Source organism: Macrobrachium nipponense, chromosome 11, assembly GCF_015104395.2.
Source record: "Macrobrachium nipponense isolate FS-2020 chromosome 11, ASM1510439v2, whole genome shotgun sequence".
NCBI lineage: Eukaryota > Metazoa > Arthropoda > Malacostraca > Decapoda > Palaemonidae > Macrobrachium > Macrobrachium nipponense.
The window spans coordinates 6,566,374-6,586,992 of record NC_061087.1 but is presented as its reverse complement, the minus strand read 5'-3'; the positions used below and the strand labels follow the sequence as shown (position 1 = coordinate 6,586,992).

General features: G+C 40.4%; 1 protein-coding gene across 7 annotated transcripts in view; it reads right to left on the bottom strand.

Annotated features, from left to right (window-relative positions):
• The window catches only part of LOC135218363 (zinc finger protein 37 homolog), a 105,812-nt gene that overhangs the window by 49,468 nt on the left and 35,725 nt on the right, over positions 1-20,619 (bottom strand). The window contains exon 6 of one of the 7 annotated variants that reach the window (XM_064254883.1): positions 5,271-8,113. The exons of 5 other annotated variants lie outside the window; for them this stretch is intronic. In XM_064254883.1, coding sequence (XP_064110953.1) covers positions 6,059-8,113 — 2,055 coding nt within the window. In that variant the 3' untranslated portion in view covers positions 5,271-6,058. Of the gene's footprint in view, positions 1-5,270; positions 8,114-8,175; positions 10,181-20,619 lie in introns of those variants that run through there. One more of the 7 variants, XM_064255043.1, reaches the window with a different exon arrangement.

Sequence of the window (20,619 nt, the reverse complement as noted above, 5' to 3'; positions counted from 1 at the left end):
AGAGCCTTCTCCATTCACAGATATGCCAGGAAGTCTGCTACCTCCCTCTCAGTGGTCTTCTATGAATTGTAGTCCCTCTCACAGCACTAATTGTAGCAGAATGTCCATTTACCTTGGCACACTCCACCAAATGAGGGCAATTATGCTCCTGAAACAGAGGGTCAGGGGCTTCACGAAGTTTTCTTGGTGCATCTACTAGGAGGTGGAGTAGGTCTGTGTACCACTCCACCTGTGGCCACTTCGTTACCAGCAATGTCATCTTGAGTCCCTAGGAGACTAAGAACCTGTTGATGACCTTCCTTAGCTGACTGACTGGCAGGAAGGCATACATATCCATGTCCCATGAATGTTGGAAGGCATCTTCCATGGTTGGGGACTGAGGAACAGTCCAGGTTGAGCTTGGTGTTTCTTACTGTGGCAAATAAGTTGATCGTTGGTCCTTGCCACAGTTCCAACAAGGAGTCAGCCACTCCTTGGTGTAGGGACCACTTGGCTTCCACTATCTGATCTGCCCTGCTTAGCTAGTTGGCAATGATACCTTTCTTGCAGAGGTTGTACATGGCAGTTAGGTCCAAACTCTGAGACTTTGATCATTCGTATATCTCCACTGCCAGGTTGTTTCAAATCCTGGGTGATATGCCCTCTGGTGCCCTCTTGCTTTAATATGTAGGCAACCAACATGGTGTTGACGCTCATGGTGACCACTAACTTCTCCACTACTTTCTCCTGGAGTGTTGGAGCACCAGCCATTTTGCTGGCTAATGTCCAATGCCTTGTTCTATGGTCTGCTTTGGCTATGATGCCAGAACATGAGCCAGGGGGGGAAGGCTGACACTAGAGGAGGCAGGTCTGTGCCGTAAGGGGATTCTACTTGCTTGCTCATTGAGGAAGGTGTGCTTGTTTCAGGGACAAGGCTTGTGAGAACAGGGAGCCCTGCAAGTCTTCCCTTTTGATGTCTATTGCCTGATGAATTAAGTCCACAGGGAAGCAGAAGGGTGAGTTGAGGAGTGGGCTGCTCGGAGGCTCAGCCAACTCTCCAGACATATGCTCTTCTGTGTGACTGACAAAGAGGCTTCTCTTCTCTTGAGGATAATGGTGGCCCAAAGGTGACAACTTGTCTTACAGTGTATGAGAGGGCTCTCCCTGAAAGTCCTAGGAACTTCATGACCACAGACTGCTTCCCCAGAGGGACAACTCTTTTTCAGCCAGCTTCTTGACATCTGTCCAACCAGGAGATAATGTATTGCAAGGCTGTTGCTAACATCAGTTCAAAATCCCCATCTTGATGCTGCTGAGACAGGTGCTCTGCTATTTGAAGCACTGTAGCGGGGAGTTGACTGCTAGCCTGCATATGTTTGGAATGGTGAAGGAATCCTTAGGAACATGGTACTTACCCTGCCTTGAGAACAGAGGGGTGTTGCTAGTGAGCTCTCCATTCCTGCCACTATAGAGTCCACCTTCCACATGACTAAACTGATCAAGGGAGACCAAGGGAACCACACTGCCTGGTGCATCACTGCTTCCTGTTCCCAAAAGAAAGCTGGCTCAGGTCCCCCAGTTCTGCTGAAGGTGGTTTGGCTAGGCCTATGAGCTATCTGACCAGCTTGACGAATTTGACGAATCCTTTCTCCTCCTCAGGGATTTCCAAATAAGGGATCATAGGCACCACCTCCATCATGGAAGTCCCTTACTGCCTCCACTCTCACATCCCTTCCACAGGAGGTAACCGAGCAGCTGGAAGAAGAGGGTTGGGTACTGTGCTGCTGAACCCTCTAGCAGGATATGCTGTGGAATGGACTGGTCCCACCTGTTGGTGCTCTGTCCTTATGAACAAATGGCACACACTTAGAAGAGCGCCAACCAGAATGGGGAGACCCCCTTGTACTTATTTTCATTGGACACACTACAGTACATCTGCTTGATCTGCTCTGGGACCAAGTAACTTTGCTGGTGGAATAACTAATATAGTTCCCTCTTCTCTGATGCTAAGGGGACCAGCCAACACTGCTTGCCCGTAATCTGCTCTGCCTCCTTGAGTTGTATCGCCTCACTGTCGTGCTGCTGCCATGGGAAGAGGCACTCCTACCGCAGTTCCTTGATTATGATCTGTCTCCAACATAGCAATGAAATTAGATAGGATGTCAACAAAACAAACTACAAAAACACAGTTGCAACTTAAGGGGAATGACAACTAACCCTACTGATGGAAGGCAGTCAAGACTTCTTCAACCCCTGGTACCCGGGGGGCAGGGGAGGACCAGCAGCTTCTGCCCTCAACCTCTTCTTGGACAAGGGTTAATCCATGTTATCAGCTTACTTAAAAAAAGATGGCAGACACAATGTTTGGGATGGGCCTTTGTCCTTGGTCTCCAGGTGATGGAAAAAGAAATTGGAGCCCTCTGAAAATCATCTCATGCTGCCTGTGAACGGTTGAGCTGCCTTTAACCCAGATCCTCCATCTTAGGGCCTTTCTCTAACAAAGGAGCTGAAGGAAGGACTGATGGAGCTGCTGGGGGAGACCTAGGAGAAGGCGGTAACACAGGCGGGCTGGGTGAGGGGCTAAGTTGGTTCTCTCAATGAAGTGCCCTTCTTCCAATGCCTTTTCTCATAGAAACCATTAGGGGGAATGCCAACCAACACACTCCATGACTATGGCCTCTCTCATGCACTCGTCCCAAAGACAAAATACACTGTACAGATCTACTGCTATCTGAGACAGAAATTTCGGCAGGGCTTGACTTTGCCCACAAAACGGTAGAATTTGGGTTTTGTATCAAACTGTAGCCATAGGAAACGCACACGACAAGCACAGAAATGCCTCCCTTCCACATTAAAAAACCAATGCCACATGCACAACACTAAGGCACAGGGCTACTAGAGGAGAAAACAATATCATGAGGGCAAGATGTTGTAGTGAAAGCGAAGAAAGGGGACTAATATGCACCACACACAAAATCCAACAAAATGGGAGAGGTAACCTAGCTCAGGTCACAAGTGACTTATAGGTCTACAAATTAGGCATTTGTTTTAAATTTAAGCCACAAACAGTTGCAATGTACTTTCCACTGGGTACTCCATCAGTGAAAGCATAGGTTTGTAATCCTGTCTGAACAAAATTCAACTTACTTCACACATAGTCATGAAATATACTTCAATCTCTTTGCAACTTTCCATATTTTTTATATTCAATCATCACCATCACATATAACAATGTGTGAAGCAAAGTGCCTTTGTGAAATTCTATCACACATTTTTTCTGTGCTTTACCTTTTACAGATCTCTAGCCTCCCATCTTACAATTCTCATCTAAGTAAGTCTGGATCTTCCAACTCTTCTGGTGCCCACCAGAGCCCAGCTGACATGATCACATACCATTCTTCCAGTGGATTTGTGAAGGACTAGACCAAGTTAACTCCATGTTCCCTTCATCTTTACCTCCATCTGCATAAGGAACTTCATAAATTCTCCTCATGGTATCATTTCTCACTCTGTTCTCCTATCTGATGCTAAATTTCCTTCTCAAAGCTTTATTCTCAAATAAAAAAAATGTAGATAGTTTCTATGTCATACTGAACTAAGATTCATGTCCATATAGCAATACAGATCATACTAGACCAGACATGGGCCTAAGAGTCATGTCCATGTATTTGTTTGTATGGTGTTTTTACGTTGCATGGAACCAGCGGTTATTCAGCGATGGGACCAATGGCTTCACATGAATTCCAAATCACGTCGAGAGTGAACTTCTATCACCAGAAATACACATCTCTAACCCCTCAATGGAATGCCCTGAGGGGTTAGAGATGTGTATTTCTGGTGGTATAAGTTCACTCTCGACGTGGTTCGGAAGTCACATAAAGCCATTGGCCCCGTTGCTGAATAACCACTGGTTCCATGCAACATGAAAACACCATACAAACAAACAAATACATGGACATGACTCTTAGGCCCATGTCTGGTCTAGTACAATCTGTATTGCTATATGGACATGGATCCTAGTTCAGTATGACATAGAAGCAATACCATTATAGTATGTACAAATTTTGTAAGTGACCTCAGGCTGCATGATATATAGTTCCCCTCGGGTGTAAGTTACTGGCGAGGTATAGTGAACTGAATCTGAAACAATTGTGAATATGAGGATGAGATATAATAAAAGAACGATGGAGATGGCTTGGACATAGCCTTCACATCAGGTCAGGGAGACCCAGACCAGAACTATGAGATGGGAGGCTAAAGATGTATGGACATTGGGTGAAGTGAAAGCACAGGAATGACAGAAGTAGTGGAATTCATGGAATTCCACTGAGGCTCTTTGTGTCACACAGCACTGGAACTGAGATGATGCAGATCGTTTAGTACGTACAAGGTGAAATAAAACTAGTAGGTAATAGTACACTTAAGAGATGAAGGCAAAAGGAGTAAAGGAGAAATATTCAGTGCCTTAAAATTTTTGTATGCCTTCACAACATTCACGACTGGTGCTTTAGTTCATGATATATATGTACAGTCCACGAGGAAAGAAGGCACAAATTTTTTGAGCCCCGTATGTTCACAAAAATTGTTTCAACCTCAGAAATGCATTATTGAAGCAGTTAAGTTAGGGCACTATTGTAATGGTATCTGCTAACTCTTACACACCCAGTAAAACATCATTATCCTCCAATACTCCATGGTCAGTGCAGGTAATACGTTCATGCAACTGTGTTATGCTGCCAAGTGACACCTGTTTTCAGGTTCCTGGTCCTCTCAGTTATCTTCTTAGGCCTTCCTGTCTTCAGCTCAGGGGCAGGAAAATGAGTCTCCCTTTCCTCCTTGAAAGAGTGGATGAAGCAATAAACTAACCATGACAAATGCCAGTGATAGGCACTATTTCACTAACTTTTATACCAGCTTTGTGCAGATTTATCACTGCTGATACGTCCTCATGCGATATAGTATGCTGTGATATATTAAAAAAAATGAAAAAAACGCCACCAAAAATGATGAAAACAGGTGCCATACAGTATCATAACACACTTGCAAGAACTTATCACCTGCTGACCTAAAAGTACTGGAGGTCAATGATGCATGTTACTGGGTGCATAAGAGTTAGCAGATACCATTACAGTAGTGCCCCAACTTTTAACTGCTTTAATAACACATTTCTGGGGTTGAAACAATTTTCATGAAAATAAAAGGCATAAAAAATGTGAGCCTTGTTTTTCCTTGTGGATTGTATAAAATGTCCTGAGTAGGATCAAATTAAACAGCATTCCTCTAAGGAAATCTTAGTGACCATTGTTTTATTGAGGAAGTTCCATACACAATGATTTTTGTATATTTATATTACACCTCTTACTCCCACTGTATATTTTCCATGAAACTCCAAAAATTATATAAAAATATTACAGATGCACAATATTAATACTGCAAAGGACCAGGCTGGTCACATTTTTGTAATCTTTTTCAAATTATGTTTTCCATACTGTATTAGCAATTTGGAAACACACCAAATGAACATTTCATACAAGTTTTCAGTTTATACTGTTTCTCATAATGAAAACCAAAAATTTAACCTGTAAAACACAGTATTAACACAACTAAAAACTACCAATAAAACATTTATGTGACGAAAATATTGATTGCAATAGACATTAAATCCCATCTCAACAATAGTTAACACGCTTGAATATCACATCAGTAAATTATAAGGCTCAAAAGGAAATCATTCACTTTATAATTTCAGTATATAATTTTCATGCTTATTACTTTTATCATTTTCATGTCAATGAGGTATGTAATGCTCAAGTGTAATCTCTCATCCAGATTTTAGGAATTAACCCTCTAAACCACGAAGCTCAGTACGATTCTGTGACCATTAAAAATTATGGACATGCTCCTGTTTTGTAAAGCCTTAATACATTTATGAAATCTCTTTAATCACAATATTGAGGTGTACATTTTATATCCTTGAGTAACTCTTGATATAGGAAAAATCTAATTCAAGTAAATAAAGTATAAATAAAAAAATAACTTAGTACAGTACTTAAAACATGTACCCAGACTTTACCACAGGTTATTCATAATCTACACAATCTTTCCAAGAAGACAAAACATGAGATTCTTGGCCTTCTTTAACAACTAATTCTGTCATACCTTGTGCTCCATCCCATTCACTTGACAAAACCATATGCTGTTCCTCACCAGACTCAGGTACAATGATATGGGCACTCTCCCATTCTTCAGTAACAACTACCTGTGGCCCTTCATTCTCACCTGCCATAATAAGTTCCCATTCATCTGAAATCATAACTCTTTCTCGGTCAGAAGACTGTGAATAACCTTCTCCTTCCTCTGATTTCAATACTTCAGATGAGAAGCTGGCACTAGAATGAGGAATTTTGGTCTTGGTAGTATTTCCACTGGGCATTTCAGTGTCTGTTGCATCTACTGTGTGAACCAGTGGATTAGGAAGATCCTCATAAGATACAACATGAACAATGTTGTCACCCTCTCTCCCAGATACACTAACAACTGTTTCCTCAAGACCGACTGACAAAGCTGCAGAATTCAGGCCATCAGAAATCACTCCCTTTGGTAACAAGTTTCGTGAACTGTCATTAGATCTTGTACTTCCTGGAGCTAAAATGTACAGTGAGGGAGTGTCTTTCTCAACAACTGTTTGCATAATACCATGCTCTTTGGTGTATTCCCTTATACTAGTCACTCCATGGACACGCTTCACATGGGCACTCCAACCAACATAGTTCTTGAACCTAGCTTCACAAAGTTGACATACATACATGGTATTGGAATGTTTCTGCATATGATACCTCAGTGTAGATGTGGATAAATAAGACTCACCACAAACCTCACATCTATATGGCCTTTCACCTGTGTGAGTTTTCATATGATAATCCAGTTCTGACTTCTTGAAAAAACTACGATTACACTGTTTACAAACCTTGTCTCTTCCATATCCAAATTCTTCATGTATTCTCCTTATATGGTCTTGTAATGTATATTTTGACACAAATGTCTTATCACAAGCACTGCACTTGAAAGTCCCTCCTGAATGACTTTTGATGTGAGTAGCCAGTGAATACTTGTTGCCCAATACCTTACCACATATGTCACATTCATGGGGCTTAGCATGTTTTTCCCTTTCATGTGCTTTAGAGTGACGAACCAAATTCCCCCGAATGAGGAATTTCATTCCACATTCTGAACAACTGTACCTTGCCTTCTGAGCCTCAATGGATTCAGGATGTTCTTTACGTCTATGACATATCAAATGAATTCTTTCGCTAAATTCTTTTTGACAATATTCACACACCTTGCAAACTTTAATATTATGCACCTTCTCTTCATGGATACTTAGTTGCTGTAAAGATGCAAATTTGAAATTACAGTTTTCACATTCATATTCCCCATACTGATGGGTTAAAATGTGGTCTTGCAAAAGGTGAAGTGATTTATAACTGCTGGGACAATGAGGGCAGTACAGTCTCTTGCTTCTGTGCATCTTTTCATGAGCAATATACAGAGAAGTCTTCTTGAATTTCTTCCTACAGAGTTGGCAAACAAGATTACCTCGGATACCCCAACCCAAACCATCAATTTCCACCTCCCCTCTATGAAACTTCACTACGTGTGTTATGAATTTAGCTCTATGAAAATATATTTTTCCACAAGGACAGTTGTGTTTCTCTTCACTTTTACTGGAATGCTCCAGCTGATTATGATTTAACAATTCAACTGCAGTTGCAAATTGAACACTGCACTCTGTGCATCCATGTGCACCACACTTATGGGACTCACAATGCTTTTCAAAACTTGTAGAATTTATAAATTTAGCACAACAAATTTCACACTCATGCAGCCACTCTGAATGCTGTTCTTGTAAGTGTTTGCATAGTGAAAGTCTTACAAATGAATGTGAACAAAATGGACAAGGATACTGTTGATGTTCATGTGACTCCATGTGACCTATCAGCTGTAAAACAGGCACTTCCTCTTCACAGTAAACACAACTCCTTGTTTTTACTGCTCCAGGTCGGCTAAGACGACTTTCACCAGACAAGTCTTTCTTAGTATCATCCACTTCAGCTAATTGGTCGTCTTCGAGTGTCTGCAATGGAGACAGTTCCATGTAAACTCAGAAGTTAATCCTTGAATGAACACTGTAATATATAAGAAAGCTGAAAACCATCCATTAACATCCTTGACATAAAGTGATTCAACAATAAATTCTGATAATCTCTTATATTTTCTTTATTATATATATACTGAACTTTTATACATCAGAATCCATATTTCTTTAAGAACCAAAGTCCTCTATTTTGATGATGCTCAGTATTTCACCACTATGACTCATTTTAACTTCATTCATTTGAACCTGACTGATATCAACTTGACTCATTTCTATCTGAGACAAGTCAACCTGGTTGATTTCAACCTGATTAATATCTACTTGGCTCATTTCCACTTGATTTATATCTGCTTGATTCACCTCATATACACATGCTATATTGTCATCCACAAGACCAGGAACATCTGTTACATCACAATTAGGACCTTGGAAAACCATCATTTCTACACCATCAGGAATAATAACTTGTAAAGGTGGCTCCAGTTCCTCTTTGACACTATATAAGGTTATGTGTTCAGAGCTGGTACCTGCCTTTAGTTTTGTCGTCTTTTCCGTTATGCTTCCATCATGGAGTTCTTTAGCCTTTTCCTTTCCATAACGAGCACACAATTCCATGAAGTTTCCTGGATTCACTACCTTGTGAACTCTCCGTAAATGATTTTTAGTATCAACATCACGACGAAACATCTGAGCACAAACAGGGCACTCTGAATCCCTTGTGGTTTTGTGAGTTGCTCGATGATAACGCATCCGAGATAAAGTGTAAAATGCATCGCCGCACACATCACATTTATAATTGCGTTCATTTGTGTGAGTTTTGTGGTGCAGAGTTAATTCCCATTCCTGCAAGTAAACTTTTCCACACAAGTCACATTTGTACTGGAAATCACTTCGGTCACTGTGCACCCTTTTGACATGCATTTGCATTAAATGTTTGGCAAAAAATTCTTTACTACAAAAAGGGCAAATAAATGTCTGTTCTTTGGAGTGAATCATATTTATGTGCAACTCCAAAGATGCTTTAGATGCTCTTTTTCCTCCACAATAGGTACATTGATACTCACGATTGTGCACAAGCATATGACGCTTAAGCGAGGCTTTACTTGGATATTTTTCATTACAAACTTCACATACTTCGTTACAGTCCATTAGATCCCTATGAACCATCTCTTTATGAGTTTTGAGTGAATTGGGACTACTAAAAGATTTCTTGCACACTCCACACATCAAGACTTTTTTCTGACCATGAACAAAGTACATGTGATCCACCAAATGGGACTCGTTTGCAAATTTCACACCACATTTAAGGCATTTAAATGTCCCTTCTATATGAGTTTTCAAATGATTTTCAAGAAATGTATCTTTGGAAAACCGTCTCCAGCAAACTTGACATTCAAAGGGAAATAAATGAAGATGTTCCCTGTACTTATGACTTTGGTATGAAACTATGTTTGGACAAACCTTACTACATTCCCTACATACAACACTATTTTTAGGTACCTCTTGTAAAGGAACTTTTGCTCTCCTCATGCCTCGTTTATGTTTCTGCACAAAGTGATTGTGTAGCTGAACTTCATCAACAAACACAGCATTACATCGAACGCAGGTGTTTGCATTATCTGGGTGGGCTTTCTTCAAGTGTTTAATTAAAAGTGCAGTCAGTGGGAATCCAACATTGCATATTTTACAAACGTGATTTATAGGATTATGATTAATCATATGAGAATCAAGGTCATGTCTCTTATCAAACACTAAAGGGCAATGAGGACATCTCATCCCATTCAAAGGCCCATGAGCTTCTGTGCAGTGAATCCTGTAGAGAGGTTCATTATTAAAGAGTTCGCCACAATCGGCGCAACTCAAAGGCTCATCCAAATAAACCTGAGCTTTGCTGTGCTTTATCCGTAACCTGCGTTTAACACGAGTGACATGAAATCCACTTTTAGATGATTCAGACTTTTCAAATTCATTAGTTTCACTGGTTAAAAAACCTCTGCCATCTCCCCTTCCCTCTAGCCCATCAATCTTATAGAGTGCAGTCTCCTCCTGGAAGAAGAAGAAACTGCACTTAGTCTTTACATTTATGACTAACGTTCTTCTAAAGTGCTTCATATCTACACTTAAAATAAATATAAGCGAGTTACTACAAGAATACTATTTCCAAACCTTGAGGACATAACATGATGGGTGAAAAGGAAGAAGTCCAAGAGGTTGAAAGACTGCCATAAACTCTCTTAATATATAATATGATATCATTATGAAATCAGAAAATCCTTGCACAACCATTCTAAATATTACATATTATTCTTATTATCATCATTATTGTTTAAAATGAGCCAATATTTTTATAAAACAAGCCTAAATGGCTACTTGAAAAGCAAGCTTTCACAGAGTATAATGCTCATACATGATGATGATGATTTATTATTATTATTATTATTATTATTATTAAAAGAAAAAAAAGAGCCCATAAAAACACCAAAATATAGAGAGAAAAATACTATATTTCAGAGACTGCTGTCTGAATGAGAAAACTTACAGACAAGGTGGTATTTATACCAAGAGATCCATCCAAAGCTAAGCCAATTTAGGTCACTCCCGCTGATAATCTTCCTTTAATCTTCTTAAGCGTTGGTTGAATGAAAATCTTGTCGATGACATCTGAATCCCATGCTCCTTTTGAGATGTTCATTACCGGCCTCTATTTAATCAAGGCCGATTCCATCATTTTACTCTTGTACCGGTAGTTGCTGCTATAGATTATACATGACAAATTCCAGTTTATTCTATGGTTATGTTCATTTATATGGTTGAAAATAGCTGAGTTCTGTTGTCCATACCTAACTGGCTATTTATGTTGTATTAATCTCTGGGGAAGTGATTTTCCTGTAAATCCGATGTAAGATTGGTCACAGTCCAGACATGGGATTTTGTAAACGCCTGTGTCCTTGGGGGATGTCTATTGTTGGACATTAATCAGGAATTTGGCTAACAAATGACATCCCCCAAGGACACAGGCATTTATGAAATCCCATGCCTGGACTGTGACCACTCTTACATCGGATTTACAGGAAAATCCCTTCCCCAGAGATTAATACAACATTAACGGTCAGTTAGGTATGGACAACAGAACAGCTATTTTCAACCATATAAATGAAAATAACCATAGAATAAACTGGAATTTGTCACGTATAATTTATAGCAGCAGCTGCCGGTACAAGAGTCAAATGATGGAATCAGCCTTAATTAAACAGAGGCAGGTAATGAACATCTCAAAAGGAGCATGGGATTCAGATGTCATCGACAAGATTTTCATTCAACCAACGCTTAAGAAGATTAAAGGAAGATTATCAGCGGGAGTGAACTAAATTGACTTACCTGCGGATGGACCTCTTGGTTTAAATACCACCTTTTCTGTAACTTTTCTCATTCATCTACCTGAAGAGGGAGATAGCAGTCTCTGAAATATAGAATTTTTCTCTCTATATTTTGGTTTTTTATGGGCTCCTTTTATTAGATGGAATTCTGTTGTAACAGAGCATTTTTACCAGTCTATATAATATATATATATAGTATATATATATATATATTCTATATATAGATATATATATATAATATATAGTTATATATAATATATATATATATATATTATTACATGATGGAACAAAAACGTTTTTTGCTGCATTAAGAAAGAAAAAATTATGGAGAGAGCAAATGAATAACAACAGTTTAATAAAAAAAGAAAAATAATTTACACATACATAAACTGCATAAGTTAAAAATCTGGATAAACGTATTTTAAATTAGTATTATAGCCTCTTGTAAAGTTAAAAGCATTATCATGAGTATAATAGTACCAAAATATTTCAGTTTAACCATGAAAGAATACTTTTACTCAGTATTGTGATAACATGGCAAATCAACAGATGGTGGGAGGTGTTGATGCATTTCCAATAATCAGCATGCATTAATCCTTGAGTACAGATAACAATAGTACAAATAGAAGTGCTGCACTGAACTGGTTTATGAAAGACAGTCTAATAGAAAACCTTTTAAGAGATGGTCTGAATCATAATCATCTATCTATGGATAAAGGAAACCACTACTTTAAAGGCGGCCATAAACGTACGCGACTGGCATGGGGTTTGTCCTGTCGGGATTAGCGCGCGCTCCAGTCCGCTTGGGTATTGCCCATACACGCAGAGGACTTGCTCTACGCATATTTTGAGAGGGCAGAGTTAATATGCAGTGCCCGTGTTCCTTTCAGTCCTGTAGTGTCCTGACATAGCGAGTGTTTTTAAATCGTGTCACCAAGTAAAAGGAAGATAAGTGCAATAATGATAATAGCACGCCTGCAAGACGAATACAAGCATGAAATATGCAAGAAAAATCGTAAAGTATGGGTGAAACCATGGCTAATAGAGGTTTTACCATATAACTTAAATGAAAGAATTAAAGGAAAATAACCTGGAAGATGATAGAAATTATTTAAGAACGACTGATGATGACTGGGGTGTTCCTAATTTTGATTGCTGCTTCAGGTACAGTAATCGGGTAATGGAATCCATCATATAGTTTAGGAGGACCTCTGAATATACAATATGCTTTTCAGTTTTTTCATTTTATTTAACCTACCCAAAGGTTTACCTGCATTTCAGAATAAATGTCTCTCTCTCTCTCTCTCTCTCTCTCTCTCTCTCTCTCTCTCTCTCTCTCTCTCTCTCTCTCTCTCTCTCTCTCTCTCTCAAAAGGTGATATGGAATGTATCATTCTTAAACATACTTTACTTCGTATAACAGGAATCTAAGTTGACTCTGGAGATGAATGAATTTGAATATCGATGAAAGGTGTGGTATGGATCTGTATGGACAGATTTCCTCTCAAATGTTTTACTAGTGAAATTCACAGTCATTTAAGAATGTTAATGTTATCGCCACATTTATCCTTTAAAATATTTTATGTTTAAGAATGTTAATGTTTTTATCGCCACGTTTATCCTTTAAAATGTTTTACAAATTAATTGTAAAACTAATTTATATTAGTCAAAAGATACCATGAAAGGATGGCAATTTTGGCTTTCACAAAAGCTGTTTGCATCTTTATCTATTTTTTTACATAATTCCAGTAATTGCTCATAAGCTGCTTGCCTTTTTACTTAATTGGAATAATCCGGACTTCGTATTTTCCACAAGCACGTTAGTGCTCTGTACAGGTGCAAACAAATCACGAATGAAATCATGAGATAAATACTTGACTGACTGCGACATCCTTTCACAACAGCAGTACTGCCCCGACTCCCACGAGGAAATAGAGTATTGTACATGTTGAAACTTTGCCTCAGTCCTTCCCAATATCCGTAGCGCGAGTCGCGACGCGCCAGTCAGTTCAACATGCTGAAAGGACGACGGGACAGGACTGGCATCAATAGCCCCCATACACGATAAAGACTGACCAGTTCATGCCAGTCGCTATGAACAGTACGTATTCAGTCTAGATGAAGTTTGTATCTAGGAAAACACAAGATGAAATATGGCAATCAGATTTACCAAGTACCAGAAGTAGTAGTTGGTTCTAATGAGAAGGTTGTATAAAGAAAGAAATTAACTTAATTTATACATCAACATAGCAAAATACCTACTACTAGTAGTAATTTTCTTGCATTTAGTGAAACTGGAACTGGTGGATATTTTATCTTTTTCCAAACAATGCCACTTATATTTTTGACAATATGCATACTGGCAAGCTTCCATAGGAAACTATCATTAGTGACTGCAAGAATAGCATGTTATGTGCTGTTTGCTTTGCCAAGCATCAACAACCACATTTCATTGAAATGCCACATTCTCATACTACCCAGTACCAAGAATAGTATTTCATTCTTTTCTTATTAAAGGTTTTGTTTGCAAATATAGCTTGCTTTTCTTTTAAGTTTTCTTTGTTTTTTACTAGAAGTGTTCTGTTCAGCAAAAGCCTGTTCTGTGAGCTACTGGCCATTTTTTTTTTTCCCATATTATATTCCCTCATATTGTGAACACAGTAATAATAATGGAGATGAACATGGAACTAAACGGTACATAAACTGCACTCTCATAATGAGTTTCCAAACTTTGATCTTTAAAAAGGAAACATTCTAATTATAGTTATAAAAAGTAAATACAGTGCTCCCCCACTTTTACACGAGAACAGGTTCCAGAACCTGTTGTGCAAATGCAAAAATCCCCTCTAAAATTGCTTAAACCTGGCTTAGAACTGCCAAATACCCAGTGCCCCTTAAACTTAAATGCTTATAACTATCTATTTTAACATTTCACTGCTTAACTTGATAGTTAAAACAAAATATGCCTTAAATTATCATACTTAAATAATTTAATATAATTTCAAATAAAAATACACCCCAAAGTAACCTTACATTACAGTGCTCTCCTACTACTGTTACTAAGTAGGCTATAAAAACCCCTAAAACACCTATGACTGCCTAGTTTAACAGTTCATTGCCAAGCTTGACAAAAATATAACTCAAAATATCCCAGGACACCCTAATATCATTTCAAAGTCATGTTCCAAAATTATGTGCCAGCCAATAACTGTTATCTCAAGTATTGCCACCACTGAGATGCACGTTTTCTTTAGCCTGTGTAAGTTCATCGTTGGACAAGTGGTTTTCGCTCTCGACTGCCAATCCAGTGGTCCGAAGTTCGAATCCCGGCTAGGCCAACACGGAATCAGAGGAATTTATTTGTGGTGATAGAAATTAATTTCTCGAATAAGTGTGGTTTGATCCCACAATAAGCTGTAGGTCCCTTTGCTAGGTGACCAATTGGTTCCTAGCCACGTAAAAATATCTAATCCTTCGGGCCAGCCCTAGGAGAGCTGTTAATCAGCTCAGTGGTCTGGTAAAACTAAGATAAACTTAACTTTTAGCCCGTGTAACTTTGCGCATTGTTCTGTGCCTACATTTTATGTACTATATTGATATTTTCCGGTGTAGTGAGATGATTTTGAAATATTCACTGTGCAGATACGTGTTTTAAGATTGTACTAACAGGCAGTCCCCAGTTATCGCGGACTTGGTTAATGGTGATAAGGTTTTATGGTGCTATAACACCCCAAGTTCCCGTTATCGGCGCGGAACTCTGTGCCATAAGGTGTCGATAATAGTTATGGCACCATAACATACCTAACAGAAGTGCCATTAACCAGATATCAGTGCCATAAACGCCAAGTTTTGGTTAATGGCAATTTTGTTTATCAGCACCCTGGCAATAACCAGGAACTGCCTGTAATATATAGAGCACATCTAAAATATGTCGGTAGTTGAGAACGTAGGGACATGTACGTATCTCCAAACATAAGCTAGGTTTGTTATGTCATGTTAGTATTTTCGTGATTATGCAGTACTTTCAAGATTACATACAAATAAGAAAAAAAAATTATTTACCACAGTAAGTTCTTGATTTACATCGTATTATGCTATTCATTCACGAAATACATAGTTTCTCTCTCTCCCTCCCCTTTCTCCTTCTCTTCCCCCCCCTCTCACTCGTCTCTCCTCTCTCTCTCTCTCTCTCTCTTCTCATCATAAAATAAACAAAACCAGCAAGTTCAAACAGATCATGGAAGATGGTTGCTATATTTTTTGCTTTGTGTGATTTATTGCACTGTATCTCATTACAAGTTTAGTTGACTATGATTATCACACATGTTATAACAGTACATAAGAGAATATTTTATCATTTTATCTCTGTTGATGTTTCTCTGATCACAGTAAAATAAATATTTAAAATCTGAATTTCATATACATGGCAATTGTTAAAATTCTCATCCCAGCCATAGTGTCCTTCAATTCTCCTCCCCAGGTAGTCACTGTGCTTCAATTTTGCTTCAGTTCTCTCTCTCTCTCAAACAGTATATACAGACAGTCCCCGGTTATCGGCGGGGAGTCAGTTCTCGGTGGGGTGCTGTAAGTGAAAACTGCCCTTAACTAGTTATGGCGCCATAACTCTATTATTGGCCTCAATAACCAAAACTCAGCGTGATATGGCGCCTTAAAATGATGTTGTTATGATACAATAAAGTTTTATGCATACTTACCTGGCAGGTATATATATAGCTTATCCTCTTGACGCACTGGCAGAATTTCAAAACTCGCGGCAACCGCTAGTACACTGGTAGTTCAGGTGATGGCCACCCCGTTCCCGTGGCGCTGGTACTTAGAACTATTCCCGTTTTCCTCAGATTTTCTCTGAACCCTGTCTCCTGAGGGGAGGAGGGTGGGAATTTAATTATATATACCTGCCAGGTAAGTATGCATAAAACTTTATTGTATCATAACAACATCATTTTTATGCATGACACTTACCTGGCAGGTATATATATAGCTGATTGACACATTTGGTGGTGGGTCATAGACAGCAACATCGTCATAATTCAAAAATTAACTAATTTTTAAATTACTATTAGGTTCCTTACCTGCTAAGGTAGCTGACTTCGTAGGTCCTGCCTCTTAGCCTGCTAAACCTTAGTAGCTCTCAACTAGGATGTGACCTGTTTGTTGAGAAAGCTAACAACAAGGGTCTGACAACTGGACATGACCAATCTGCTGACAGAGAACCCTAGCCCTCATTTACCACGGGCATTCATGCTAGGAAAGTTAGTCACCTGAACCACACACACATACTATAATAAACACTACACCAAAAAAAAACTGAGCAGGTATTAACCTTCTCAGACAACCATAAAAAACACTATCACCTAATTAAAATCAAAACCTAGCATGTTATTAGGTTATGGGGTGGAAACTCCTTTGCCCAGTACTGTACCTGAGGATACGTACGGGCCTAACGTTTGACAATTATCAAAAGTTGTCTTCACGTCTCTAAGGTAATGAGAGGCAAACACCGAGTTTGTCCTCCAAAATGTCGAATCTATAATGTCCTTGAGGGCTAAATTTTTTCTGAATGCTAAGGACGTAGCTACCGCTCTCACCTCATGAGCTTTAACCTTAATCAAGCCGAAGCATTCTTCCTGACAAAGTAAATGAGCTTCCTTAATGACCTCTCTTACAAAGAAAGCCATCGCATTCTTAGACATAGGTCTAGTAGGATCTTTAACAGAACACCACAGAGAACATGAAGTCCCCCTAATGCTTCTTGTTCTTTCTACGTAAAACCGTAAAGATCTTACTGGGCAAAGAACCCTTTCTTGTTCTTGACCTACTAGATCAGCCAGTCCTTCAATCTCAAATGATCTTGGCCACGGATGCGAAGGATTCTCATTCTTGGCTAAGAACTCCTGTTGAAAAGAACAAACTGCTTTGTTGTGCTTCCAACCTACTTGCTTGTCAATAGCTTGCAGCTCACTAATCCTTTTAGCTGTAGCTAAGGCTACTAAGAAAATAGTCTTCTTCGTTAGTTCTCGCAAAGAAGCACTGTCCATAGGTTCAAACCTATCCGTTTCCAAGAACTTGAGAACGACATCCAAATTCCAAGAAGGAGTTCTGCAATGTTGATCCTTCTTTGTATTAAAAGATCTGAGAAGATCTCTAAGATCTGCGTCGTTGGACAGATCTAAACCTCTGTGCCTAAACACTGCAGACAACATACATTTATAACCTTTAATTGTCTGATTAGCCAAACCCAGTTCCTTCTTCAGATACAGAAGGAAATCTGCAATTTGTGTCACAGAGGTACTGGATGAAGAAATCTTCCGATTCTTACACCATTTGCGGAAGTTCTCCCACTTCGACTGGTACACTTTGATAGTTGAGGGCCTTCGTGCTCTTGCAACTGCCTTCGCTGCTTCTCTAGAAAACCCCCTCGCTCTGACAAGTCTTTCGATAGTCTGAACGCAGTCAGACCCAGAGCGAGGGTGTTCTTGTGAAACCTGTCGAAGTGGGGTTGTTTGAGAAGATCTACTCTCGTGGGTAGACTTCTCGGAGAATCCACTGTCCATTCCAGTACCTCTGTGAACCACGTTTGGGCCGGCCAGTATGGGGCTATCAGAGTCAGCCTTGTTCCTTGACTTTCTCTGAATTTCTTCATTACCCTTCCTAAAATCTTGAACGGGGGAAATGCGTACGCGTCTAGACCCGTCCAATCTAGTAGGAAGGCATCTACTGCGACTGCAAGAGGGTCCGGGATTGGAGAACAATAGTTCGGTAACCTCTTCGTCGCTGCGGTAGCAAAAAGATCCACTACTGGTGTGCCCCAGAGCTTCCACAGTCTCTGGCATACTTGAAGATGCAACATCCACTCCGTGGAAAGCACTTGTCCGTCCCTGCTCAACAGGTCCGCTCTGACGTTCTTCTCTCCTTGAATGAACCTGGTGAGCAGGGTGACGTTTTCTCTCTCCGACCACAGAAGAATCTCCTTCGCCAAGTTGCAAAGGGAAAACGAGTGGGTTCCTCCTTGTTTCCGTATATATGCCAGAGCTGTGGTATTGTCCGCGTTGATCTGCACCACTTTGCCGCTGATCCACGGTCTGAACGCTTTCAGAGCCAAGAAGATCGCCATCAGTTCCTTCCTGTTTATGTGCCAAGCTTTCTCTTCTTCGTTCCAAAGGTCTGACTCCTCCCGAGGGCCCAGCGTCGCTCCCCAGCCTGCGTCTGACGCGTCGGAAAATAATATCCAGTCTGGGTTCCTCTGCTGGAGTGACGTACCCTCTGCTAACCTCCCCGGAACTAGCCACCACTTTAATTCCTCCTTTATCTTTGAAGGAATTGAAAACCGGAAGGAATCTGGTTGCGATCTTCTTGGCCAGACTTCGTTCAGAAAGAACTGTAAGGGCCTCATGTGAAGTCTCCCTAGGGAAATGAACCGCTCTAACGAAGAGAGTGTCCCCAGCAGGCTCATCCACTCTCTCGCCGAGCATTGGTCTTTCAATAGGAATTCTTGCACTTTCCGAAGGCACATGGTCTGCCTTTCGGGTGACGGAAAAGCCCGAAAAGTCACTGAGGATATCAGAATCCCCAAATAAACTAGCTCCTGAGAGGGGATCAACCGTGACTTTTTCAGGTTTACCATCAGACCCAGCTGCTGAGTTAAATCCAATGTGATGTTCGTGTCCTCCAGACATTGCTGTTTTGATTGTGCTCTTATGAGCCAATCGTCGAGGTAGAGAGAGACTCTGACTCCTAACAAATGAAGCCACTTCGCCACGTTCGACATCATTCTTGTAAAAATTTGAGGAGCCGTGCACAGACCGAAGCAAAGGGCTTTGAATTGATAAATCTTGTCCTGGATCACGAATCTCAAATATTTCCTGGACCTTGGATGAATCGGAATATGGAAATACGCATCCTAAAGGTCCAGCGTTACCATCCAGTCCCTTGGTCGTACCGCTGCCAGTACTGAATCGTTCGTCTCCATCGTAAACTTGGTCTTTTCTACGAACAAGTTTAGCTGACTTACGTCCAGTACTGGCCTCCAACCTCCTGATGACTTCGGTACTAGAAAAAGACGGTTGTAAAACCCTGGGGATTCGTGATCCAAAACCGGTTCTATGGCTCCCTTTTCTAACATGCAGACCACTTGATGCCAAAGAGCCTCTCTCTTCTCTAAATCGAGTAATGAGCCCCTAGGGCTCTCGGAGCTGTAGCGAGAGGTGGTTTCTTTAGGAAGGGGATCTTGTATCCTTCCTTCGCTACCCTTACAGACCAAGGATCCGCTCCTTTGCTTTGCCAGACTTCCCAGAAGTCTAAAAGTCTGGCCCCAACACATGTCTGGAGGACTTCTGACTCATTGCTTGGTTGAGGTTTTCGAACCTCTTTTGGCTGGAACTCTTTTCCCTCTAAAGGCTGGTCGGGAAAAAGTCCTACCCCGAAAGGGCTGCTGTGATGTTCTTGTATCCTTCGGAGTCTTCTTCATTACGTTAGAGGGCAAATACTTCCTTACAGAAGACGTCAGTAGATCCTGAGTAGCCTTCTGAGTGAGGGAGAGCGAGATGTCCTTAATGATATCCTGAGGAAAGAGCTGTCCTGAAAGAGGAGAGAACATCAACTCCGACTTTTGCGCGTTCGAGACTCCTTTCGCCGCGAACGACCACAAAAGATGCCTTTTCTTCAAAACGCCTGCTGTAAAAAGTGAAGCCAGTTCATTAGCTCCATCCCTCAAGGCTTTATCCATACATGACATGATACTTCTCGGTAACTCGGATTCTGAAGAATCTTCCATCTCTAAAGTCCGAGCCAGAGCCCCCAACGACCAGTCAAGAAAATTAAAAACCTCAAAAGTCCGATAGATACCTTTGAGTAAATGGTCGAACTCTGATGAAGTCCACCACACTTTGGCTGAATGTAAAGCATGCCTACGGGAGCTGTCCACTATGTTGGAAAAGTCTCCCTGGGAGGAGGCAGGAACTCCCAGGCCAAGACTTTCCCCCGTAGCGTACCAAACACCAGACTTAGAAGCCAACTTGGCCGGAGGAAACGCAAAAGAAGTCTTCCCCGACTCTCTCTTCTCCTTCAACCACTCATTAACACGTTGAAG